General features: G+C 36.5%; 2 protein-coding genes across 6 annotated transcripts in view; one reads left to right on the forward strand and one right to left on the reverse strand.

Annotated features, from left to right (window-relative positions):
* The window catches only part of LOC124157954 (trafficking protein particle complex subunit 13), a 49,910-nt gene extending 37,594 nt beyond the window's left edge, over positions 1-12,316 (reverse strand). For all 3 annotated transcript variants that reach the window (XM_046533064.1, XM_046533063.1, XM_046533062.1), the window contains exons 1-5: positions 12,054-12,316; positions 11,747-11,915; positions 11,578-11,662; positions 9,735-9,877; positions 6,648-6,765 (exon numbers count right to left, since the gene is read on the reverse strand). In XM_046533064.1, coding sequence (XP_046389020.1) covers positions 6,648-6,765; positions 9,735-9,877; positions 11,578-11,662; positions 11,747-11,915; positions 12,054-12,096 — 558 coding nt within the window. In that variant the 5' untranslated portion in view covers positions 12,097-12,316. The remainder of the gene's footprint in view (positions 1-6,647; positions 6,766-9,734; positions 9,878-11,577; positions 11,663-11,746; positions 11,916-12,053) is intronic.
* Positions 12,317-16,991: 4,675 nt separating this feature from the next.
* The window catches only part of LOC124157956 (ninein-like), a 36,215-nt gene continuing 26,206 nt past the window's right edge, over positions 16,992-27,000 (forward strand). For all 3 annotated transcript variants that reach the window (XM_046533065.1, XM_046533066.1, XM_046533067.1), the window contains exons 1-10: positions 16,992-17,153; positions 17,665-17,953; positions 18,752-18,912; positions 19,000-19,120; positions 20,895-21,208; positions 21,615-21,743; positions 21,913-22,052; positions 22,620-22,913; positions 24,350-24,490; positions 25,385-25,547. In XM_046533065.1, the coding sequence (XP_046389021.1) occupies positions 17,692-17,953; positions 18,752-18,912; positions 19,000-19,120; positions 20,895-21,208; positions 21,615-21,743; positions 21,913-22,052; positions 22,620-22,913; positions 24,350-24,490; positions 25,385-25,547 (1,725 nt within the window). In that variant the 5' untranslated portion in view covers positions 16,992-17,153; positions 17,665-17,691. The remainder of the gene's footprint in view (positions 17,154-17,664; positions 17,954-18,751; positions 18,913-18,999; positions 19,121-20,894; positions 21,209-21,614; positions 21,744-21,912; positions 22,053-22,619; positions 22,914-24,349; positions 24,491-25,384; positions 25,548-27,000) is intronic.

Below are 27,000 nucleotides of genomic sequence, written 5' to 3' on the forward strand. Positions count from 1 at the left end.
TAAAAAAAGAAATGGAATTGACATCATAAAAAGGGGAGGAATTAAATATTTAATGGATGACCAGGTGCAGAGAAAAGGTTCATAGTGGGGGAAGGGACTTGCAGATGGCATTAAGGAGGTCAAATGACTCAGCATATGGATTCAATGGGTTGGCGATCATGTGAAAAGTACCTAGTTACATAAAAAGTGTATGTACCAAAAATATCCTGAACTATATCATTACTGCTAATTAACAATATCCTACTTTAAAACACACATTTTCCATTTAAATATAAAATCTTGTCCACTTCCTTTCCAAATATCATCTTTGGCCAGCGAGTTTTCACAACCTGAAACTCGCATAATTGCTTGACACACTCTTTTAAACCCACCATCACAATTAGTACACCTGCACGATTTTATACTCTAACAACTTGACCAAACCAGAATCAAAATAAGCAATAAAAATTAAGTATGAGTCCCTTCCACTTCCTTATCAGTCCTGACTCTAGTTGCGTTCCTGCCATCAGTTAATGGTCCCAGTTCTTCATCAAGTTTGCTATTTTTCATTGCTTAGTTTACAAATGCTATTAATTATTTTTGTTACCTTATTAAAAAGCTACCTAAAATAATATTACCTCAAGTTATCTAACAAGTGATTGGATCCACAACACATCTCTGTTTAAATTATGTAACACAAACTTTTGTGAAGACAAGTTTTCACATTGAATTTTGTACAAATTACCATGTTATCAATTCTTTTTGGCTATGGTTCTAATAATACCTGTTCCAAACTCAAGAACCAGAGGAACTGAGGACCAAATAAACCCTTCTGTAATAATAATATTTTCCAAGGTATAACGACTTGACATAAAAATACATACTAATTCAACAATGGAAGAAATTTGCTAACACAAAATTAGGCATATGACTCAGGAGATATTTGAACCTAGATTGCAGCCAAGTAAGCTCCTAAACAATCATACAACTCTACAAGTCTGATTCACAACAAGAATGATTTTTCTCTACCTTTTGTGTGCTTATGTCAATATTTTACCATCTCTGCACATGACTGTTTTAACAATATCATTCATACAATACAGAAAAGATGCACAAAAATTCAAAGATCATTTTGCCTAGACTGAGAATTAATGTACATATTGACTCTTCAGTTATACACCGATTACTCACACCACTTACAAGTTTTTACGTTAAGCAGCCAGTGATTTTGGTGGGGTTTAAATAAGAAAAAAAAACAGTATTCCAGAAAATGGATCACGAGACGGCCCATGGGCTTTGATACACCCAAAAGAGGGAGAGGCTACATAGAAGACAAAAGGAAGGCATTACTTGAACCATCATGTGTTGTTTTTCGCCCCGAGTATCTCCTTGCATTTCGTGGAAATTTATATATGCCATCGGACATCGGCCGTTTATTTGACCAAAATGTGATTCTTCTTGGGATCATCTAGTGTCAAAACGAGAGTGCTGAATCTTTCATACTCTACTGCTGAAATCTTTCTTTCCTTTCATCTTCCACATAATTTCTTTGTTGCAGATAAAATTCAAATCACCAGCACCATTCTCTGCCAATACCATGCTTAATTTGAGGGGTATAGGCTCACAGAGGCTACCATCAAATTGAATTTTTATAAATAATGATGAATTCTTATGAAATAATAATGAATTAACCATAACAACTTAGTGGTTTTAGCATCCACCAATAAATATGTGGATCCAGAGTTTAGGTACATAATTACAATAAAACAATGTATTTTTTTTATATTTTCACTCACCAAGCACACAAGTTCACAGACAACAAATAACCAATTTCATACTTCCCACAAGAAATTCTCATTAAAATTAACAGTAATAGGGTTTTTACCTATATTCTATCATACCTAATTATATTACATTATATAATTACCTAAATATGAATGGTGATATCTAAGACAGGATTCTGGTGGCACTACGGCTAAAACAACAAAAGTAACAGATACACATTTTTTACTGACGACAAAACTAGTCAACATCTACTTTTTCAAAGCTTGGAAATTAATGTTTTTCACTCTATTTTGAACAAAATTTCAGAAAACACCAATTACTAAAATCTAACTAAGCATGGTACTACTGCGAAGAGTCTTCTTTTGAAGTTTTAGTGGATGATTTTTTTTATTCCTGTAGATTTGTTTTATGCTGTTAACTATGAAGTTGGCAAATAAATTAACTGACATGATCTCTGCATTCTCTTCGGGTTTACACCGCGTCCGTTGGGTTTTGGCGACAACAGTTTTGCTGACATTGCAGTGAGCGTCTTCAGGTCGAAGGAAACTGTTGACTGAAACTTCAGAAACAGTTGGGACTTCAGAAACTGTTGTCACCAAAACCCAACGGACGTGGTGAAAACCCGAAGAGAATGCAGAGATCATCTGATCAAAACCGCCAAAATCTTCGAACCTACAACTAACTGATATGTTGGCTTTGCTCTGATTAAACATTTTTCTTGACCAATACTCCAAAAAAAAGACAGCATAATATTTTTTTTAATGGTTGATTAGGGTATAATAAATGTTCAACATGGAACACAATTACAGCCACAAAAATTTAGCATCAAACCTTTCATTATATTGATCCTACAGATTTTTAATAGCATCAGACCAGGAAATTCCATCACACAAAACTCAGGTTCACTAGTTACATATGTTAAAACCTAGTAATTTCCACAATTCTTTTCACTTGAAAATTATGCAATGAAAGTGGTCCAAGGGTCAAACAATGCAATAAGTGAGAAAAATTTCAGCTTCATTCATTGCAACGACTTCCAATATCACAAAATATATGTTTGTTTAGTTAGCTAATTTTTTTATTACATGGAAGTTATGTTTGCTAATTTCAAAAACACCGCTTAAGGTGTTTTCCAGGCTTTTGCATAGATGTTCAAGTTGGAATTTAAAATTAAAATCTTGCAATCCAATTTTCCACTCAATTAGAAGTCATGAGTGTAGTTGAATTGGCTGCTGCAAGAAAACCTACTGGGTTGGTTGGCTACAGACAGTATCAGCAAACTATTCCCAGCCTGATTAAATTCACACTTGCGTAATTGTAATATGTAAAATCATCGGAATGATTTAACTCATGTCGCATTACTCATTACACCATGTTATGCTTCAAAGAGCACTGTTTAAATTAACTATGGAATCTGTTTAAAACAATTTAGAGGGTTGATTGAGAAAAGAGCAAGAAATTCCTGATTTAAAAGTTATTTTCCCTGGTCTGATGCAGTTCCAGTATTTCAGATACAAACTAGCTGGTGCACACCATGAATGCAAATCATTTAAGCACTATATCAACGCACATATGGCATCAAAACTTTGAAGATGAAAACCGTAATTAAAACAGGCTATTTTTAGACTATGTGAACCACAATCCAAATGCCAAAAGAATGCAATAAAATTTGGTAATACATACTTAAGATTGCTTCACTTCTAATTGATTATAGGGTTAGTAATACACAATTAAGAAGAATTATATACTTGCAAATTATCACTTTTATAAGACAAATTAAATAATTGCAATTTAAGTTAAAGAATAGTAATGCTATCTCATTCAATATAATGACTCACAATGAAAAAAACACTAGAAACCTCATAAACCAAAGTACCTACAGATTGCAGGCCAAATTTTCATGTTTACTTTATTTAAATCATACACATCTGCACCCAAATACTTGGATGTTACACCCTACATGTATGTATAGTAAAACCTCCACATAACAAATGCAATGCAACCAGAAAAATGGTAACTCTGATGCAAGGAGGTTCAGTAAACAGATGTGCTTTGGCGGTTGCAATTTCACTGAATGAGCTAAGAGTTCACATAGATTGAAGAGGGAAACCACAAATTTAGCAGCTGCAGGATAATCCTGTTCGCAATTTTTATAAAGGGATGAGAAAATCTGACAGTGGTAACTACTAAAGCATGTTCATAACATAAACAACCCCTTTCATGTCTAACTGACTCACTCACAGATGGATACCAACTATGTTCCAACCACTCCCGGAAATGCAATACAGCTGAAAGTTTTCGAGGTGGGGACTCAAAATAACGTGTGGGTGACAACACCAACGTTCGGCACCCTTGGCCTCCAAAAAAATTCAAAATGGCACGAATTCCAGTTTTACTATGAACACTTTAGGTTGATCTTCTCCAACACCAATTGTGTTCAGGAGATTTCAACCACTGTGACGTATAGGTGGAGGTTTGGTGTTTTGTTTAGTGAAATTTTATTTCTATAACCCCTTGAATCTATAGAGCTTTCTTACCCGAACTTTAACATGCCATCCAAATATCTTACAAGTGTATGCAATCTGAGTGACATAATGATAGAAATTTTCCTCCGGCAACTCCTAGGTCTGTCACAGAGTTGGAATTTCACATGAAAAATGCTGAGCAAATTTTTTCCGGGAAAGATATTAAACATCCCAAAATTCTCCCTCCTTTCCTCAAAAGTATTCAAACTGCATTTCATTCGGTATTCCTGTGGTGATACTTCTGGCCAACAGTCTCTAACGCCGAAAGTGGCCATGCAATCTCATATTGGGCATTCCTTTGAGTAAGGTTGTCTTAAGCCAATAAATTTACCAACCCTCAGCATGTACAATCAAGTGCTACATTATGAATTTTGAGGGATTCAGAAAGAATATGCCTGACAACACACTGTTAGTCCCAAGGCAGATCCGATAACCTGGGTTGAAAGATGACACATCAGAAGGCTTTGTAGGCTATGCTGAGGCTGCTGCTTCCAATAAGCTGTACAGCTTACGGCAGCACCAAATTAAATGAGTGAAACCAAGGCTCTAGGTCATGAGAGAGAGACTATAAGGGTGGAGTGGAATTTGGAAGTAAAATTGCATTTAGCACATGTAAAAATAATTTGTTAAAGCAAATTGTCACAATAGAGAGGTATTTTTTCTAACTAGAGCTCAATAGTGAATTTCATTGCAAGAGGTTTTTCTCCAAAGGAAAGGGTCTAGGACCACGGATAGGACTTTGTTATACAGAGTACCTTTGGTGTGCAGAGGTTCGTTATAAAGAGGTTTTACTATAATTCGTTCTCCTTCCAAAATTAATTTCCAAATACATATAGGTCCTTGGGGCTACTCATAGTATATAAAACACAGCTTAAAGTTACTGTAAGGTGACCTTCATTTTCTATAAAGGCTATATAACCTATAAAATGCATTTAAAAAATTGCCGCCATGACATAGTTATTGGATATTGGAATATTAACAGAAAACATACAGAACCTACCAGTCTCCCCAAGTTGGCCATAAAATTGTTTTTATTTCAACAACAATATTCTATTGGGACACTACAGCATATGTCAAGTGATGCTGTTCAAAAACAAAGTTTTCCAACAAAGTTAACAGATGCATCCCCAATCCTCTAGCCTTTTCTCACATACACAAAAAAATTGCAATAAACTTCTGAAAATTGGCTGTATAACTCAAGAATTATTTCTCCAGTTTCCATATCATGAATTAGCTGCTATGTATCATTCTAATTAACACAGATTAATTGAAAACATTTCACTGAAGAGGTACATGAGGAATGCTACAAGAATCATTAAAAGACAATATGTACTTACCCTTTACCTTGCCAGAATGAGAAGTCATAATTTTGTCATATTTTTATCAAAATTTGAGTTTGCAGACAATCTTCAACAAAGAAATTATACCTAATGACTTCTGTGGAAGAATAGTTTGGCATGTATGTTTAGTTCAGAAGTACCCATGGACTGTTTAGACTACTTATCGCTATGAATGTATGTAAAGGCAAACACTGCTAAGGAGAGAGCTAAATAATGAAAAATAGACACACGCTGTATTTTCCAAAACAATGGTAAATTAGTAAACATTATCAATTAGCCTATTTATCTGCATTTAAGATTTTGTACTACAAAGTTCATTCCTCAGATTCACAAAGCATTTTTTTCATATTAAGACTTAAAGAGTCTGAAAATTAATAAAATTCAGAATATTTGGTCATGTATCACAAATATATTCACTGGCCAATATTTTACCAAATTATTCAGCACATTTTCTCAATTAAACTGCATTATTTAAGCACAAATTTACAATTTCCATCAATTTTGACATTAAATCTTCTTTTCATGCCAAGGTTGTCCAAATTATGAGTATTCACTGCAAATTTATACTAAAGGAGTCAAATGAAGCATTAAATATGAATAAAACACAGTATGTAACAACACAAAAAACATATTAGCCCATAGGAGTATTTGAAGAAGCATGGTTTACATCTAAATCCATCAAATCTGAACACACACATGTGCAAGTAAGTATCAGTCATATCATTATTAGTGAGTCCATTGTAATTTATTCCTTCAAAATATATAAATGTACTTCCAATTTTATTTGCAACATTTTCTGGAGTTATCTATTAGCTTCATTAAATCTATTATTCCCCCTTCATAAGTTCAAACATGGCAGATGAATATATCCTTAAAAATATATCTGTAAGACCCAAAAATTGTAAGAAAATAACATATTTCTAAAAATCTCAAAATATCAATTATAAATGCAACACCAAAAATTAAATTTACTAAGTGACTGACACAATCACACGAAGACAAAAAATTTGTCACTTACCTCTGCATTATAAAATTTAGTTTTGACATCAAGTGGTTTCAGCACTTGAAACTTGTAAAACTTGCGGAAAGACAAACGCCCAACACCTGCAGCAGTGTATGCAACTTCACAAACAAGTCTGAAAATAATTGATGTAGAATAGCAACATACATTGACAGCAAAATAAGCATGTCATTGCTATCATATGCATCAGCTCCATACATGCCATTGCTTAAAACTACCAATTAATTGTCAGAATTGATATGTATGTTGAGTTGAAAGTTTAAATAAATAAAAGATTGCATCACTTTTCCATTTAAAAAAGTGCTACAATCTTTCATTTATTTACATAAGTCTAACTTCCACCGATTGAAGCCTGAATCTATTGAACTTATTGAGTTGAAAGCCTACCACCACATAATTAATGATAAGTAAGTTAACTTTAGTAATGAACAAAGACTTAATTTTGCTTCACTATTTGCATATACACAAACTAATTCTACAAGTATGGAGAACTGAAAAAATGCCAAAGGAGTGGTCTGAAGCAATTATAGTTCCACTGCACAAAAAAGGGGACAAACTAGAGTGTAAGAACTATAGAGGCATATCTCTAATAAATACCACATGTAAAATACTATCTAAAATTATTTTAAATAGACTCAAAGGTCATGCAGAAGAAATAGTAGGAGACCATCAAGCAGGCTTTATGAAAGGGCGAACAACAACAGACCAAATATTTATTCTAAAACAACTGACCTCAAAATACTGGGAATATGACAAAGATATATTCTTAATGTTCATTGACTTTAGTAAAGCTTACGACTCAATAGACAGACATAGACTTTGGAAGGTAATGAAAAGATATGGTGTACCAGACAAAATAATTCAGTTGTCAAAAATGTGTCTGAATGAATCTAAAGGTAAAGTAAAAATAGGAAAGGAATATACAGATACATTCAATATAAACACTGGAGTGAGACAAGGTGATGGTCTATCGCCACTACTATTCAATATAGCACTTAAGAAAACAAGAAATAGTCAAGGAGGGGCAAGAATTCCTGATAAAATAAACCTTCTAGCGTTTGCAGATGATGTAGCCGTTGTAGCTGAAAACAAAAATGATCTTCAAGGTCTGACAGAAATACTAATAAGGGAAGCAAGAAAAGTAGGCTTACAAATAAATGAAAGTAAAACCAACTACATGAAAATTAGTAGACAAGACGATGAAGAAGACTATGTACTTAGAAGTCTTAAACTACAGGTTCCAGAGAACTGATACCTTTAAATATCTTGGAGTAACAATAGCAAACAATAATAGAGAAGACATTGAAATTCGAAACAGGCTCGCAGCTGCTGAAAGATCATACTGGAGCCTAATCAAATTATTTAAAAGCAAAATTCTATCAAAAACCACTAAAATAAGAATGTATAAAACCATAGTGCAACCTGTAGTTACATATGGATCAGAAATGTGGACATTCACCAAAAAATCTCAGAAGAGCCTCAGTACTTTCGAAAATAAGATATTGAGAAGGATTTTTGGACCGATAAAAGAAGGAGATAAATGGAGGATAAGGAAGAATAGAGAATTGAAAGAATTGTACATATAGGGAGCCAGATATTGTGGGCATAGTAAAAAGTAGGAGGCTGAGGTGGCTGGGCCACATTCAACGCAGAAATGAGAGAGAAATGATAAGACAAGTGTTAAGAGGCAAGCCAGAGGGTAGGAGACCGCTAGGAAGACCAAGGATGTGATGGATTGACGAGGTGACGAAGGACTTGAGAAGAATGGGAGCAGACATAGAGCTGGCAGAAGACAGAAGTGCATGGAGGCGCATGGTTGGTGAGGCCATAGACCACTTAGGTTTACAATGGCCACAGGAGTAAGTAAGTAAGTAAGTATTTACAAAAGAAAATTAAACGTTGTGTGAGAAATGGGCTTGTTCAAGAATTTTTTTACCGTTGATTTTAACAGATTTCTTTTCATGAATTATTATTTTGGCTCTCATTGAACAAGCATATTACGACTAACAAGGGGAGTGCTAGGGTTGGGAAATGAAGTTCGGAGAGGGACGGTGCTTGTTTGCAGCTTTACCCCAATAGTATTACAATGCCCCAGACATAAGCTTAGATGGCCAGCCATTCATGAGAAAAATGCTCCGAAAGTTTCAGTCCTACAGTATATAATACCATGCGTCCGCTCCATCAACCGAATGGCGAGGTGACCAAGGTAGTTAGCTGGCAGGAATAGTAAGCCGAATGTTATGTGTTCGAATCCTTAACCTAATTTTTTTTCATAATTCCGATTTTTCAGAACCTTGTTCATTTCATTGATCAAGTGCACAATATCAGTAAGTATATCAATGAAATATGGGAAGAAATAAATAAAAATATATAACGATTTCATAATAATTATTATTAATATTATTCTGTTAGCTAGCAGATATGAGATCAGAATGGAGAGCTTCTTCAAACCAATGTTAGGATTGTAGGTAGACTTTTGGCAAGCGCTCTAATCTACCAAGCGCACAAGATGGGGAATCAAGCACACAGGAACCTAGGGGAATCTTTCCCCCAAACCTTGAATTTGCTGCATATTTATTTCTCTGTAGCTTAGCCTAAGTTGAGCTCTACCCACACCTATCCAAATCAATCTTGGTGTTAAATCAGCAGGAGAAAGTGCCATCAATCTAGCCCAATTTTTAAAAATTCACTTCTTCATTGAAAATGTGTCTGCAGCTTTGGATTCTTCTACATTTCAGTACTTTTGGTACCCCCTGTGGCCCAGCACCTGATGCTACCACACACACAAGTATATTGCTGAACTCTAAAGGTCTGGTTACACGGTACATTAACACGTACAAGTTAATGTATGTTTGCGTGAATGACTCTAGTGGACTGGTGCGAATGCGTGAACCAAATTAGAACACAGTTTCTATTTTCTGTGCAAGCGTGATTACACGGTGCATTTTGGCGTTCATTCTCACATTCATACATTTAGACATTAACCCGTACATGTTAATGTATCGTGTAACCTGGCCTTAAGAACAGCACTGCATAAAACATAGACAATAAAGAAAAGTAAGCATAAACACCATAAATGCTTACATGTGGTCTCCCAGTTCCTTCACTTCATGGTGGATAACTTGGTCCACTGTGTCCTCCGGCTGAAGTTCAGCGGTGGTGCCTGATGAATTCTCTGCTTGATGGGCAGACAACTGAATGTTCTGTGAACTGGTCTGCAAATCAGCCTAACATTATAGGAAAAAAGATTTTTAGACTGACAATCAAGGAATGCCAAAGAATAATATTGTATGCACTGTGTTGAACTGGATTTGGCCTAACGTTCCATGACCCACAGCTGGTCACTAGGGGTGTTACTACATTACTGCCAATGCCTGCTCTTGCATAAACAAAAATCCGCAGTTTTCATGGAGTCAATTTAGTTTTTCAAGCCTACACTGGCTGCCAAAAGAGAGACCTGCTTACAGCGGGAAACTTAAATATGGACGTAAAGAAACAATATTTAAGAACCTACATTTGGAGTATGCTCCTATACTGAAGTGAGGCATGGACAACGACCGCAGCGGAGAAAGCAAGGATAGAGGCCTTCGAAATGTGGTGTTACAGAAGAATGATGAAGATCAAATGGATCGACCGAGTTAGTAACGAGGAAGTCCTAAGAAGAGTAGGAGAGAAGAGAAGCCTCATGAAAACCTTAATAAGAAGACGGAACAACCTTATAGGCCACATCTTGAGACATGATGGCCTGAAGATGACAATGGTCGAGGGACAAGTGGAAGGCGAGAACGGAAAAGGAAGACCTCGAGCAAAATATATGGAGCAAGTAAAGAAGGATGTGAAAGAGAAGAAATACGTAGGTGTGAAAAGATTAGCTGATAGGAGAACTGAGTGGAGAGCTGCGTCAAACCAATCCTAGGATTGTTGACCAGTGATGATGATTATGACACTGGCTGTCATTAAACATACATTAAACTCGTTATACTATTATTTAGAGTTGCTCTTTATTTCCTCCAAACATGCACACTTCAACCTCAACTCTAAACCATAAGACATAGACCTGAAGTACACGTCTACATCTTACATCAACCAACACCATTCTCTGAGGACCAATAGCTAGTAATGGTCACAAAACATTATGGTTCCTTAAAAACCATGCAAAAGACCTGAGGAAGTTAATTTTATTTTGAGCACTCAAAGTTACCATAAGCCTAAACCATGTCAACACAAATGTACATTTGCAATCAGAGTAATTTGAAAATAATATTTCCTACACTTGTTAATTACTGTAAAGAGCATTATGATACTAAATATATACGTTGACTTATGGCAGGAGATCCGTAATTACATCATAAAACAAAATGAAAATTGAGCCTTTTTTTATTTTGCGTTTTTGAAGTGATTTTACTTTGATTTGTATATTTTTGAACATTAAACTCCTACATCGCTGTATTATTCCATTGAAATATTATATACTTTTTCCAACAAATATTATACACTACTTTTATTCTATTAAAACCACCAAACTGGCAATATAGCGATCTTATACGAAATAAATGCTAATATTTCAAAGAACACTTTGAATCTTGCTGAAGCAATTGAATTCCCATTCATGACAATGCCAACCACAGATGATTTTACTAATCTTCGCTTATTCATTGTCCCAAAATAATTACAGAGATAGACTTCTCATAATTAAAAAAAAATTTACTAATGTCTAACTTTAGTCACCATAACTGAAGACAAATGAAAACAAAATAACCTCAACGGGCCCATTTCACCGATAGGATAATTCTATGTACGTACTTGGATCACTAATTTCCGCAAAAATCACTTCATCAAAAGCTAGTGATGAGGGAAACTCCATAAAATCATCGATTAATTTACTATGTTGCCTGCTACGATAACTCAACATAGATAAAATACCAACCTTCACAGTAACGTCGTTGACAACTTGAGTACTTCCATTGTGAACGCACAAGTAGCTGGAGAAAGTCTCCCCCAGGTATATACTCCTGAAAATTATATTCATAATGAGTTTAACTAACGTTAAACCAGCAAAGTAAACTTCTAGCGAAAAATCTTAGTCATCAACTCACCCAAAACTCTGTGGAAGTAGCAAAAATTGACCAACGGCCAATGTCTCCGCACCAGGTACAGAAGTTATATCGTTTTTTAAATCGTCATTCAACAAATTCTTTGGTAAGTCACTAGGTTCACAGGTAACGATTATTGGACTAAAGAGTGTAGGTCTTGTAAGGCGCATCACTGAAAAAAACAACAGGTGACAGCTGACAACATATAGAACATTCACAATTCAAACGAACACTTAAAGCTTAGTTCGCCTATTTTTCACAACAATTAATTTAACTGAATGGCAAGACACACAAGTCTTATGAGCCTTACCTTTGAGAGCTAGAAGGTGTTCACTTTTCTCTCTCCCTTCCATTATTATCGATTCTCGCAGCCACAACTATCCGTTTTTCATTGGTAGCTCTATAATTCCCAAAAACTAAAGAGTTTCATCCTAAATACTCCATGTACCAGTCACAGAATGCACAATTAAATCACATCAACCTCCACGAAAACAGCCACCCACAAATATTCACAACAACACCAACATGCGTAAACAGAGAGCCTGCCAGTGCCCCCGAAATGCAAGTCCGAAATCCGCTGTTGGAAGAAAAGCAGAGATACCAAACAAAATACAATAAATACTTTATTCACATGATACAAATTCAAAATATGTTAGTAGTGGATGCACATGCATACATTTCAAAGCATCAACACTTTTTTTTCTTTTAAAAAGTAATCTTATTGTGGATCATGCTCAAAACTAATTTAATTATCACAATATTAATATCACTATGCTCCATCTTAAAAGACACATATTGGCAGCACTGAATCTGCTCCGTGGGCTATTTTTGATTCACCAACTCATTCCAAATGATTCGTTCACGAACCCGGTCCCGATCGTTCCGATTGGCCCAATAATTTCAGAGGGAAATTCAAAGGGTTGTATAGAAAAGAGATAGGATTGATCAAACTACGTATGTGATTGACTGAGCCTCAGCTCTCAAAGTCTTTGATTTTTTTTCATTTAGTTACCTGCTCATTATATCTAACTTACAAGGAGACTTCGCGTAAGTGTAGTCAAGAAAGAAGATGAAACCTTTTTCATTTGGAAGTAGGCACTCAAATATAGAAACACTTTTGAAGGGTTTTGTCCATATACGCCCGGGTTTGAGAGAAAAAAGCATTCGAAAATTTAAAAATACGCTCACTTTGAATTTAATCAAAACATTTCTCCCATTGTTTCAAGGTGGATTTGGCCTAGTGGTATAAGCGTATATTTAGCGTTCCGCGTTTTCGTTTCGAAATCCACCTTGAAACAATGGGTGAAATGTTTTAATTAAATTCATTAACGTGAGCGTGTTTTAAAATTGTAAAATGCTTTTTTCTCTCAAACCCGGGTTTATATGGGCAAAACTCTTCTACAGTACTCCTATCTAAGTGCCTATATCTTTCAAATAAAAAAGGTTTCATCTTCTTTCTTGACATCACTTACGCAAAGTCTCCTTGTTAGCACATGCTCGAGTATACCTGCAGAAAAATTTCAAAACATTTAACTGATTAAAAATTTTCCTATTGACACTTAATAGCTGCTCACCTAATGCATGTGGTGATTTTTCCTCCGCTTGCAAAAGATTGGTTAGTGAGACCAGTTGCTGACTGGGCATCAAACTGCGAGGCCTGAGTGGAAGCACTTGGGCAACATCACATAGAAGGTACTAATACCATTTGCTTTAAAATATTGTTGTCAAACTCTATTTTAAGGTGGCATTAGAAAGTGACATCTTCCACTTATGAACCAGCAGTGGATATAAAAAAAATTCTTGCAAAAGATATCTTGAGCTGCCTTTAACTTTTATCCTAGTGAAAAATAATCAAGTCATATGCAAAGTTTAAGAAAATTTTACTTAAACTGATTATTCACTTAATAGTTGACAATACCATCTAATTAAGATATCAAAGAGTTAAAATTGTGGATCTGCAATGTTAGGCAATGCGGGCAGACCCACAAGGGGGGGTGCACGCCCCCTGCACACTCATATGTATCTGCCACGGTTATGAATATGAGGCTGCTATACCTCTCTCATTGCCAGATTATTTCTAGCAAGGTACTGGAAGAAGAAAATTCTAGTGGTATTGCCAGTATTGCTACACTACAGCATTTCCAAAAATATCTCTAGTTAGTCTAGCTAGTCTGTGATGGTTGAGATCTTGAATGTACCCATTTACTCATTTTAACTATTCTTCTTGGTGACCCCAACTCCCTCTTCTCTGAAACCACACTGGCCAGATGTGGTAAATTTGGGATGGTGCAAATGGACCAAATTGAAATGCGTAACATGGAAAAATTAAGTAAATTACATCATTCCAGGAAATTCCTTGAACTATAGAGCCAGGAAAAAAAACAAAACTGACTAGTTTGATAATTGAGAATTGCTCCCCCAAGTGCCCCTCAAATGGTTATAAGAACTTGCAAGCATTGTGAGAAGGTTGTAGTCCAAACTAAAAATAATTTCCTGGGTGAAAGACTCCCTCAATGGGTAAACCTACCCTCAAGACCTCCTCGCAAAGGGTGCATGATCCTGGGGTGGTCTCAGGGCCGTACTCCCAGCCAAAGGCTCTCGCTATACTGATTTCACATAGTTTGATCCAGTGGCGGATACAGAAAAAATTCAAGGGGGACGCAACATATATCTTGAATTGTCTTTAATTTTATCGTAATAAAATATAATCAAGTCACAAGAATCCCTCTCCCCTCCCACGCAATTTTATTTAAAGTGATTATAAACATGTAAAAGACAATGCCATCTTATGATATAAAAAAGTTACAATTGTGGTTTTGCAATGTTCGGCAATACATGCGGACCCGCAAGGGGGGGGCGCACGCCCCCTATCTGTATCCGCCACTAGTTTGATCAATCCTATCTCCTTTCCATTCAACCATTTGAATTTCTCTCTGAAAACGTGCCTTACACCTATGCTATCGTGCCATTCAAACCTGAGCGCAGAAGGTATCTACAAAAAATAATTTTTGATTGAAAGCCCAATTTGCATTTATGAGATTTAATTAAAACATTGAAGATATCTCAGCTTCTCATTCAATGGTGGCTGAGGTCCCAAAGTCGACAGTTTAAAAGTTTAAAATGAAAAAAGTATGATTATTTGCATTAAATTGGATTTTAAAAAATTGTTACTGCCATACTATGTAACTGAAAAAAAATTATTGCGAATAGGTTCGAATCACCTGTTGTGGTAAGTCTTCTCCTTATCCACAAGTCCATCTAACTAGTTGACTCTAATGGGGATTCGTTATGAGCTTTGCCAGGAAAGGGAATGAACCAGTCTTCTATAGTGTCACTAAATCAAACTGAATTTTAACTCTCAGTGGCATTATTTGCTGTGATGTTGCGGGGAATATTTCATATGTATGTTATGTTCTCTATCGCTGATCGAAAAGCTTCAGTGTTAATTGTAAGACAATATACTTCGACGGATCGGCCAATTTACAAGAGGAAGTAAAGTGACGTTCTGGACGTATATTTATAATCTAGCATGAGCTGCACAATTTATGTGGTATTAACCCTTTCACTGCCGTGAAATTACCTAGTACGTTCGCATGGCAGACTGCTGTGAACGTACTTTCGCAAAAGAACTTCGAAGGGTCCTTAATCCAGGACTTTTTCCTCGACTAGCTCACCCACGCAGGACCGTCTCATCGACCCTACCAGCCTCCCTCGGGCCTCCCTCCCGAAAAGTGACCGCTCTGACTGCAATTTAAAAATCAATCAATCAATCCGATCATCAAAAAATGATTGTTTTCGTCGCACTCCTGCCAATCAAGCAATCAAGTACATCTTTGAACCATGTTTCTGCGAAGAAAAATAACGATTTTGTTAACTTTGCTGAAATGGCCATTTTCCAGTGGTCCATAGCCACGTTTTGAGCAAAGTTAACAAAATCGTTATTTTTCATCGCAGAAACACGGTTCAAAGACGTACTTGATTGCTTGATTGGCAGGAGTGCGACGAAAACAATCATTATTTGATGATCGGATTGATTGATTGATTTTTAAATTGCAGTCAGAGCGGTCACTTTTCGGGAGGGAGGACCCCCGGTGGGAGGGTCGATGAGACAGTCCTGCAAGGGCGAACTCGTCAAGGATAAGGTCCCGGGTTAGCGACCCTTTGGAGGGTGTACCACACCCAGTATTGAAGTACCTGCTCCATGGGCCCACAAAACACATTTTAACCTTTTCGCCGCATGTGAGGAGAAGGTTTTTGGAGATTGAACACAGCGAAAGGGTTAAACATTGCACATATCCCACATACATTTCCCTTTAATGATGTTGTTCTAAAAATATTGCGGGAAGCGGGAATGTTGCTCAAATTTCCCTCCCACTGGTACCATAGAAAATACCGAAACTCAATTTCCAAACTGCAGCAAAAGTGGCACCGCTCTATTTGTTGCAATACTTTTGAATCCAACTGTACATGTAAATACTATTTTATTATTACGTGTGCATCTTTCATATGTGCTTCTAGATAGTCGTGAGTGTTATGGGGCCCCCTAATCTTGGGGCCCTCGGCGATCACCGACCAGCCGACCTAATCAGACCGCCCCTGCTTCAGAAGAATGACAAGAAGAGACATGGAGACCTTTGAAATGTGGCTATGTAGTAGACTCAAGAAGATGAAGTGGTCGTAAAGGAGGAGGAAGAACAAAGTCCTGCCTATGGTGGCTGAGAATGAAGCAGCTTGTAGATGAGATACTTATTTCTTTTGAAGGTAATTTTTTTGTGCCCAAATAACGAGTTTATGATGACCTAGTAAAGGAATAGGTACTAGTTAACTTAGAAAGAGATCTGAAGCATTGGAGAAGAGATTGCGAAGCCAGAGTTGGTCAGTTTTGTTCCCCACAGTAGCGATATGCAGGACATATACTATCTAATTATCACATGACTACTCGTATTACATTCATGCCATTTCAGGATAAATAATAGCATTGTCATAAAAAGTGAAAAGTGTGTGATGTTACGCGCATATTTTTATCAGGAAAAATATACACGCGAAAAAATACGACTAAAACATTTTAAGTTTTAAAAATAAAATGGAAGTTTTGGTTTCAATATTAACTGTTATTTTTACCGTAAAAGAAAGTCTTCTAACATTTTACATCTAAATAACCAAGCGTAACCAAAATATTACTTTTGAATTTGCCGCTCGAAAAAAACTGATCCAATATCCTAATATGGACGTATTGCGTTGCTAGTTTTTCATCGTTGACAAGTGATTGTGCGAAGCGGATGTGTATTTATTGAATGTTCTGAATTCGATTTAAACATGTAGATGATATATTAGTCCGTGAATGATCCGTAACAGTAATGTGCCTTTCTCCTCGGAATAGTTGCATTTCTTAAATGGGCTAAGAGAAACCGTAAGTTAATGAGTGTATAAAATGTGTGATTATGGAAGTACACAGTAGCAGTTGTTCAGTCGCCAGTATTGTACAAGTGAGAGTAAATTCTATGGTGTATGTGATTTTCAATTTTGTTTTTGTCTGTTTTCGACAGAAAGTTAACGTGGAAAGTATTTATTTGTTTTATTAAATGCCGAATTAATTAAATGTTATCTAGTAAAATTGGTTTTATTGTGATCAGAGTAATATTTTATTTTTCATTTTACAATTTATATTTACTGCTAACTGTAGACAATGGCCAATAATCCATTGAATTGGGAACAAATATTTGGTTTATCTTCACCTCAAAGGTGGGTGTTTGGCTAAATACTTTGCAAGTATGGAAAATCGTGCTAGTATGTTCACTATCGGATGATTACCAATGAAATCAGGGATTCGGAAAATGCAATTCTCACCTCTGAAAATATGTGTGGGTGTTTACTTTTATGGTTTCATAAGTGTAATCGCTGGCTTATTTTCTTGATTGCAGTTATTTTTTTAAGTTATCTGTCATGCAATGGAAGGAGGAGGAGACCCTTATGAGAAGCAACTACTGGATGTTTTCGAAAGTTGCGACATCGATGGCTCTGGCAGACTTGATTGTGGAGGTTTAGCTCAGCTCTGTGATAAATTACAGTTAGAGGAGCAAGGTGTTAAACTGATTGACTGTCTTTTGGCCAATAATGCTCAGAGAAGAGTTACCTTTGTAGAATTCCGTGAAGGTTTGTTGAGCCTGTTGGGTGAAGGACAGAAGCAGAAGAAATTTGAGAGATCTCCTGGTAAGCATTTTGAACTTATGTATTTAAAATTAGGTTAAGCCCACAGTTCACTTGTGGTTGAAGTAGCCTTGTAATTGACTTGTTAAATATTATTCTTACAGACTGCCAGATAATACTTAGAATATTGGGTGGGGACTGTACTCCAACTTTCAAAAGCGAGTTTACCTGTGTATAAAAAAAGACTTCATGCATTATTTGTTCATAATGTACCTATACATAGGTGATTTCAATGCTGTTATTTGCGACATTAATACTAAGCAGAGGTGAAAACAGTTCAGAGTCATTTTAAAGTGGTTTCAACCCAGGCTGAAGAGTTTTAAGTTATATCCTTGTAAATGGGTTGTTGGAACTCTCTCTCAGATTGGTCCCTTAGTATTGTAGCTGTCATGGTGTTAAAGCCTCAAAGAGTCCCATTCTGCATTCTTCCTTGGAATCGGAATCGAAAAAAAGTGGAATCGACTCATCCCTAATTTTAGGTCTTGATTTTTCCACTTTATGTTACTTACTCTTTCCAAGAATTGTTCTGTTGCGATCAAAGGTGCAGCATCTGTTTTGATGTATGTATTGATTGTATTGAATGGAGGAAAAATATTCTGAAGCCCTGATGATAATTTGAATTATTATCAGAATGATGTGAACAAAGAAATGGTATTTACGTAATGACTATAAATGTGCTAGATCAACCTATGAGAAAATAAGGATTATTGATTCTGTCTAGAAATATCACTGATTATTTTTTACTTTGGCTCTGTTGCTTTTGATCATTGTTTTAATTGCATTGATATAATCTATTTTCAGAACGGGAAGTGTCGCCTAAGTATGTGTTTGGAAAAAAGAAATATGGGAGGCGATCACGGCCTGAGAGCATTGACCAAGATTCAGATGAGGCCTGCAACACAGACGAATCAGAGTCTGAAGTATTTCTGCAAAATCCGGTACCCAAGAAAGATAATTTATTGGTATGATCAGTATTTGTGATGTGGATTCTTAAATGCACTATCTCAAAATTTCATCTGACGCAAATGTAATTATAATTTACATTTCAGTGGCCGTCGGCCGAGACCCAAGAACCTCCTAAACCCAAAGTTTACAAGAAAAGAAGAAAAAGTGTTGATCGTAGGTTGATCTTTGACAAGGACATTTCATCCAGTGAATCCCCAGAAGAAAGTGAGTTGTTTTAAAATCTCTTGTGGCTTTAAGTGTCGTGCTAGATTTTGGTGGAAGTGTGAAAACTGGCTTGCAATGACATTTTGCATTGATTTTCATACAATGGAGAATTCCTCACCTAATTTGAGTACTTTATTAGTGCAGTTTTAATTCATAATTTATTTTATAATTTATTAATTAACGGGCTGAAGCCCAATTACAAAGCATTACTATTCAAAATAAAAATTTCACCTTTGCTCCGTATTCTTGAAAAAGTGGACTTGGTGGAATAAGCATGTATTTATTTACTTATTTTGTAATTATTTTGATGATTTACCATATTTCTACAAATATAGTCCCCCTCTGAATATAGTGCCCCCCCTTAAGTCTGAGGCTTCAGTTTCCGGAAAAATTTAAAAAATGTGTTTGAATGTAGTCCGCTCTTTACTTTTACCGTGGGCATTTTTGGAAAAAAAGGGTGGACTATATTGAGATAAATACAGGCAGTCCCTGACTTTCGCACATAATGTATTCCTGAGAACATGTACGAAAGTCGAACCATGTGGACACTGTGTGAGTGAGTCAGTTCAAATGTGCGACTCAGCAGATAGAGCTATGAGGCGAGAGATTCTTATTTGGTGATTTGCGACTCCCTCCCCTCCGCAAACGACTCCCTCTATGCACACTGTGCGTGTTGGAGTTGAGAGCGGTAGAAGTCGGCTGCATGCGCACACGACTCCTAATTTGCACACTGTGTGCTGGAAATGTGCTAGGCGATGTCAGACTCCCGGTGCCCATGACTCTCTCAGCGCGCAGTGTGTGTGTGTAGGAGTCGTGAGCGGTGGAAGTCGGACTCCATGCGCTCATGACTCCTTCCACAGACATTTTCCGTGTGAGGCTCGTCGCACGTTTGGCGGGTCAAAGGGAGCACATGGCAGGTTTTGCAGGTTGCTCACTGCTCACCTTTTCATGCCGCTTGAAAGTTTCTCCTGATTCATTTTCTGGGTATTACTCTAAAGAATTTCACGTGACCCTTAACGTAATTATCTCTTCCTCTTGTTCCATGCATCGTGAAAGAAAAATGGTGGAAGGTGCTCATGTGAAAGTTTTTGGCAACGGCAAATTTATGAAAATAATACGAGACAAAAATTAAAAATTTTTCTAAAACAAACAACTAAGACTAATCGAGGAAATTCATTATGAATTGTTTACAGGATCATATAGTTTCAGGGAGAATATTTTGTTACAACAGAATATTTAAATTATTGTCATCTCTAAGCACAAGAGACAATAGATTTACTGTCTTCCATACAACGTATCGGCAGAAATGGTTCCTCAGTTATATCACCTTTTAAACATTGTGATTATGCAATACGTGATTGATTTGAAATCAATTTTTCAAGTTGTCACCTACACCTAGTTGCATTTTAAATGTTCGCTCACCACCTTCTCTTCTCTTCCCCTTTCTTCCACTCCCCTCTTCTTCCTCTGTGAATTGTACGCAGGGCGAGTGTACAAAAGTTGAGGACCGCTTGTACAGTAATTCATCATTCTGCGTTGATTATTTCAGATGATTAGTTTTTCCAGACTAAGCAGCTAACGCAAGAAAACTGTTGTTAATAAAACCATTACATTTATTGGCAACAATTTCTCAAGTAGTGCTGTTCATCTTGTTTTTAAACATGTTCTGAATAAAATATTTTAATTTTAGGAGTGTAAGTAGGATTAGTGACTACCAAAGCACCTCCAAGCTGTAATAATTCACATTTCATTTCATATTCCCCTCTCTGTCTAGATTTCAACAAGGCCAGGGTGTCCAGGATATCGTCGGATGAGGAAGGTCCAGACAAGAATGAGCTGGTCGAAGTGGACTGCTTCCCTGTTGCAGATGAGGTGGTCAAGGTGACGCATAGCAGTCCCCTACCCTTCAACCCTGAGGCACTCCCGTCACCTGAAACTTTTATAAACATGACGTTTGAAGCTAGTGAAGAAGCTGACAACTTGCGCAGTGTGTGTAAGCAGCTAGGAATAGGCCAAGATGGTTTTTTGAATAAAACTCAGTTGACTCGTTTGTGTAAATGCATCGGAATGGAGACAAAGGCTGACTATGTGAGTATTTTTTAAATAATTGGTCTTGAAATTAACCTTCCATGAATGTAATTTTTGAGCATTTTCAATTTATTGTGGAGTATTTCGCTCAATTTTTATTTGTTATAACTCAAGGACACTTACATACAGTGTTTTCACACAACATTCCAAATCTCTAACAAACTAAAAAATTCCACCTTCGTATCCTCTGTAAACAAATCTTTCATGTAGAATGCGTTGAAATAAAAAATACATAACCACTTTCTTAAAATGATTTAAATACAACGTAACTAGGGAGAAGGGAGACTATAATCGGGGAAATCTGGTGCAAATATTCTGTAAGGGACTGGAACATATTTGAATTAAATTTTATGCTTGAAGTGAAGGGAGTTTTAAGTTTTTTCTATAACATTACTTCTTTTTCCAGATCGTTCAAGAGTTATTTGAGAAGTTGGATGTTGATATGGAGAACAAAATCAGTTTTGAAGAATTTTTATCATTATTTTTAAGTGGGGATGTGGGTACATCAGAAGGAAATGACAGTGGCGGTCTGGATGTGAGTATTTTATATTTATTTGTATGGTTGGTGGATTTCACTTATTTTTGTTGTGTTTCTGAACTCTCTATAAAAATAACGTGGTATTTGTTATGCTTTAACCTTGTTGATCGTTTGTTTCACCTTGATGTAACTGTGTTCAATAACGCATGCTTTTTCATGTTCTCAGGATTTGCCTGATAAAAGAGATGATCCGACAGTAACATCCGGCTACAGTGCCCTTAGAACTGACTCACGTGATAGAGATACAGTCATCATTGGGAATGAAAAGGATTCATTGCCTTGTATTCTTGATATAAGCAATTCAGGGTAATGTATTAAATACTAAATTTACTTGTTATGAGTAGAGATACGTGAAAATCGCACTTTCATTTACATTTTATCGCACTTTCTGTAACAGTTAATCACATTTTGTAGCGTCTATTTTTTTTTTCATAATGAGGTAGATGAAGATAAATGTAGGGAAACACAGTTATATGGCAAAATACAGAATATTTTTAATAATTATGCTATAGAACTAAAATAAATGAAGGAATAAGACAAATAGTGGCGGGGGTGTAGCTTGCCCGCACCCACTTGTAGTTTGCGATCGCGTAGAGTCCCAGCCAACTAGCAGCTGGCCAGTCGCTCACATGCTTTAAGCAGTGAGTGTTGGCGGAGCATTTAAACTGCACTCGGCACAAAATGTACAAATTTTGCCGTCGAAAAGGCAAATTTGCGTAAAAATATCATAAAGTCCAGTCATCGCATCTATGTCGCCTTTATTTGCGCACATCGCATCTATATCGCATTTGCAATTTTCACGCATCTCTAGTTATGATGTATGTTTTCATGAAACTGTCTATTATAATGCTGTCCACTCCTACCTATTTTCAGTTGTATGAGCCTTGAATCTGTGATAGGGTTGTGGAGCTCATGGGGTGTGTCAGAGCCGGAGAGACTTATTGAAAACCTCGGTTTCGGTCGGGAAGAGCAGGTTCCATTTTCCATGCTGCACTCTACTTTGGAAAATGAGCTCAAGTCCATGCTTGTCGAAGAAGCGGAAGAAGATGAGATGGGCTCCAGGGTGGAGCCTGCCACAGATGCAAAACTTCCTCCTATTTCTGGTCCGGATTCACAGATACTGCGTGCAGCATTGGGGCTCTACTTGACGGAAACCAAATTGCTCAAGTAAGTGTGGCATCGATTAATATTGATTCCACATGGAGATCGTGTTCACAGTACATATGCCCGAAAATGTTTGTGTGGGTATGTTATTTTATGCACTCCTCATTACTTAATGAATGCTGACGAAGCGGAATTATGAATTTGTTCTTTAGAGCCAGTAGTAAAGGAAATATTTATCTCATATAGTTAAAAGTGAACAAAATAATGCCTCATTCACATTACGATTGTTCCAGCGATTGTCGGAACTATCGTGCATTCACACGACGATGGTTAAAACCTGTGCTGCCCTCTAGTGCTGACATCTAAAGTGAACGGGAAATTGACGGTTATCAAAGGTGTTGAGGTATGCAGGGACAAGATATTACTGTGTTCAACGTGTATTTACCGAATAAATTTTCTTCCGCCCATATTCTTCCTTCCTAGGACAAATCCATGAAAAAATAGAGCTTCACGAGCTTTTCGTCTTTCTCTTGACGCTTCCTTTTCCGGTCTCTCAGCGCCTAACCATTGTAAAGTGGCAACGCTCGGAACTACGTGAGCTGTTTTCAGGACATGCATTCACACTGCCAGTTCGGCCAACTATCGTTGGGACGACCGCTCGGACAATCGTAATGTGAACGAGGCATAATGGAGATTTCAATGTGTCTTTGTGGTGTTGATGCTGCACTGTCGTCCACTCTTCTTCCTTGGGATCATTTTGATCAGGACATCCCAGGGCCACGGCTTCCTACCAGCATTCCTGATAGAGAGCTGCTTGAATTTTTCTTGACTAGGGATACATAATAGCTTGTCCCTGTATAGACTTCTATTTATTTAAGTTTCTCTCTAACAGTTGCCATCGTGTCAAGTATGAGAGTCGATGAGTTAGAGTTAATTATATTTTCTTTAGGATATGATTTTCTCTGTTCTTCTTCTTTGTTACACCAAGGACTTGCACTTCGCCCATAACCGGGAGTATTAAAATTTAATTTGTACTTACTATGTCTTCTTAGAACAACTGCTATCTCATCTACTTCTTTTGGACCTGTTTGAACTTGCTCAGCAACAACAATGTCAACAACTTATTTACCCAAACATATTATTTATAAAAAGCCATAATATAAACTCTTGAATTGAATTCCCAGAATCCCAATAAAAACTCTGGAATAATTCATCAATTGGAATTGGAAAAGGCAAAAAAATGTTTGCCTGTTCAAAAAGAAAAGAGAAAGCAAGGAGAAAGCTTCATTTGCAATGTACGGGTTCGGTGTGAAACTTCAACCCTGCGAACAACCCACTGCTAGATACATTGCATGCTTTCTCTGGAAAAACTCAATTTAAGCCAATTTGTTGCTAATGTTAAATTGAAGCAGTAATATTCATGACAATCAATAATTGGTGCCTTTGTTGAAGCAGCTCTTGAATGTACATTGTGATTTTTGCTGATGTTTTTTTTTCAGAGTATCAATGGATCAGATGCATCAAGAGAGGGACAAACTGCAACTGGATTTAGCCGAAGCCAACCACAGGGCAACGCTATTGGCTCAGGAAGTGGATGATCACCATGCACGTCTTGAGAAGAGTAGCCAACTTCAGGTCAAGTGAGTATGATTCATTAAATATGACTAATCGATGTAGCCCACATCATTTTCTCTGTGAGGCAACCCAGGGATGACTGGCCTCCAACCTGAATTTGTGAAATTCTTAGGTCTGGAGCTTCGGTTACACTGAGAAACTTGGCATGAAGGGAACCTTCAGCATAGGCTTAGGTGGGATTTTAGGAATCACTTGGTAATTAGAGAATTCACTTGTGATGGAAGGTGAGGGATATCTTTGCCAACCATAAAATTCTGCTAAGTTATGTTTAAAATTACCATGCTTTGTTTTTTTCAGGGCAAAATTTTGCTTGGGAATTTCAACGAATATCAGGGTATCTGTATCTTTTTTTCGTAAAAAGTTTATCAGAGTTAATGAAATCAAGTTCTCAAAAATGAGTAATTACTGTATGGTAGATTCTACTTTCAAAGGTTTTCTTCATGCAAAATAGAATGCTTGTAGGATGGCCTAATTTCTTGCTAATTAGTCACTCTATCAGTGTTTTATTTTTATTAGTCATGAGTTACTTGGAATAAAATTAAATCCCAGAGAAATTGGTTTCCTTTGTTGATGGTGTTATTCCATGAGGTTAGAATTTTCTTCTCTGTTAATTATATGTGTTTGAGTTTTATTTATTGTATTTTATATATTCTTGAGCACATTAATTCATTACAGAAACATTACAATAACTCAACTGCAGATGCTAGTCTTTTCCTTTTCTAGGTTCTCTCTGTTTGTTTACTCTCTTAGTAACGTACATAACTACAAAATCGGCGTCGCAGCGCCATCTCTGCATCAAACAATAAACTTACTTTCAACTTGATTTTAACAATTTAACACCAACATTATTGATTTCACTTTTATAAGGGTGGTGATGTTAATCCTGCTGTGTCTTATAGATTGCTCGAGCAAAGACATGCAGAAGTAATACGTGAACTTCAGGAACAGTCGTGTATGGAAAGAGATGCGCTCTCAGCCCAGAATACAGAGATGGAGAAAAAAATATTTAGACTCCAGGAAGAGGAAACTCGCCTTCGAGAAGAATGTTTAGCTTTAAGAAATGTAAGTTTCTGTTTTAGCAGTACAAAATTTCTTTTTTTCTACTTAGAATTTAATTGAATTGTTCAGATAATGGTTTTAAGTTTTGTTAAGATTCCTCTGGTTAATTATCTCTTCTTTTTTACCGTAAATGAAAATGTATCAACTTTGAGCCAAGTTCTGTTAATTTGAAATTGAGCGCATAATTGTTTCAAAGTGATAAAATTGGAGTATCAATAGAACTGAAAGAAATCTTCATTAATTATCGTATTTTCTCGTGTTTCCCGAGCACTCCCATTTAGAATTTTTGGGCTGGCTCGTGAGAAAAAAACTTTTTAGTGCTTTTTGGATGCGGTCTAATATAGGAATTCGTGATTTATTGGTGAATCAATAAATTTAAGTTATGATACCATGTTCATTGTAGTTAAATAAGTCAGAAATGTACTTTCTGCAAAGGTTTTAACGGCGATGCTCACGATGAGTGCAGTTATGATATTAAAATATGTAGGATTCGTGTAAGCCCCGCACTCCCTTTTAACCTGAGAATTTCAGGGAAAAGGTGCATGGCTTCTACGAATAAATGCGGTAAATCTCTTATTAGTTGTTCCATGGAAGTGATGGTAACCAGGGTTCATATTCAAAGGAACACTCATTGAGTAAATCATTCTCATAGCTAGCTACTTCCCTCATGCTATCATGTTGTAGGGTTATCTTGTATCAAAGTTTTCTAATGAGCAGAATGAGGAATAATGAACCCCTAACTTTCAAAGCTGTGTGGTTCCAGAATTCTTAGCTTTGTTAATCATAGGGTCTATAAATGGGTCATAACCAGGGTGTCCGCCAACCTGGAAATCTTAGTATATTCACAGAATTTCAGTTTAATGGAAGATTAGGGAATTTTGGGAGTGTTTTTCGGGGGTGAGAATCTTATTGTTTTAGAAAATTGAAATGCTGTTGTCAGAGAAGGTCAAGATGGAAGAGAATATCCATTAGGTAAATAAAATGAAAGAGGAGAAAGGTAACTGAAATTCTGAACTCAATGATCACTCGGTGGTTGCTAATGATATATTTAAAAATCATGTGAAATGTTATGCCAGGTCATGTGAAAAACTTTCATATACATCATATCTTGGAGAAGCAGAGATTTAGAAATCAGTTGAAAGACTGCTAAAGCTATCCTGTAACAGAAATCAATAGCGACCACAATTTATTGATTATGAAATGCCCCCAAAAATTGAAGAAACTGAAGGGAACAGTGGAGAACATGTGGCTGGTAGGAGGCCGCAAAGGAATCTCTTGGGAGATGAAAAATTGTCAAGAAAATTCAGTGAATCACAGATGACGTCTTAGAACACATTTAAGTAAGGAGAAAGTACAAGAATACAAAAACAGTTTATTAAACCTCATCATATTAGGGTAAATTGCTTTTGTTGATAAGTTTCCAGTGCATCAAGATATTTCACTTGGCTTTAAAATG

The sequence above is a fragment of the Ischnura elegans genome, chromosome 4 (genome assembly GCF_921293095.1).
Source record: "Ischnura elegans chromosome 4, ioIscEleg1.1, whole genome shotgun sequence".
Lineage (NCBI taxonomy): Eukaryota > Metazoa > Arthropoda > Insecta > Odonata > Coenagrionidae > Ischnura > Ischnura elegans.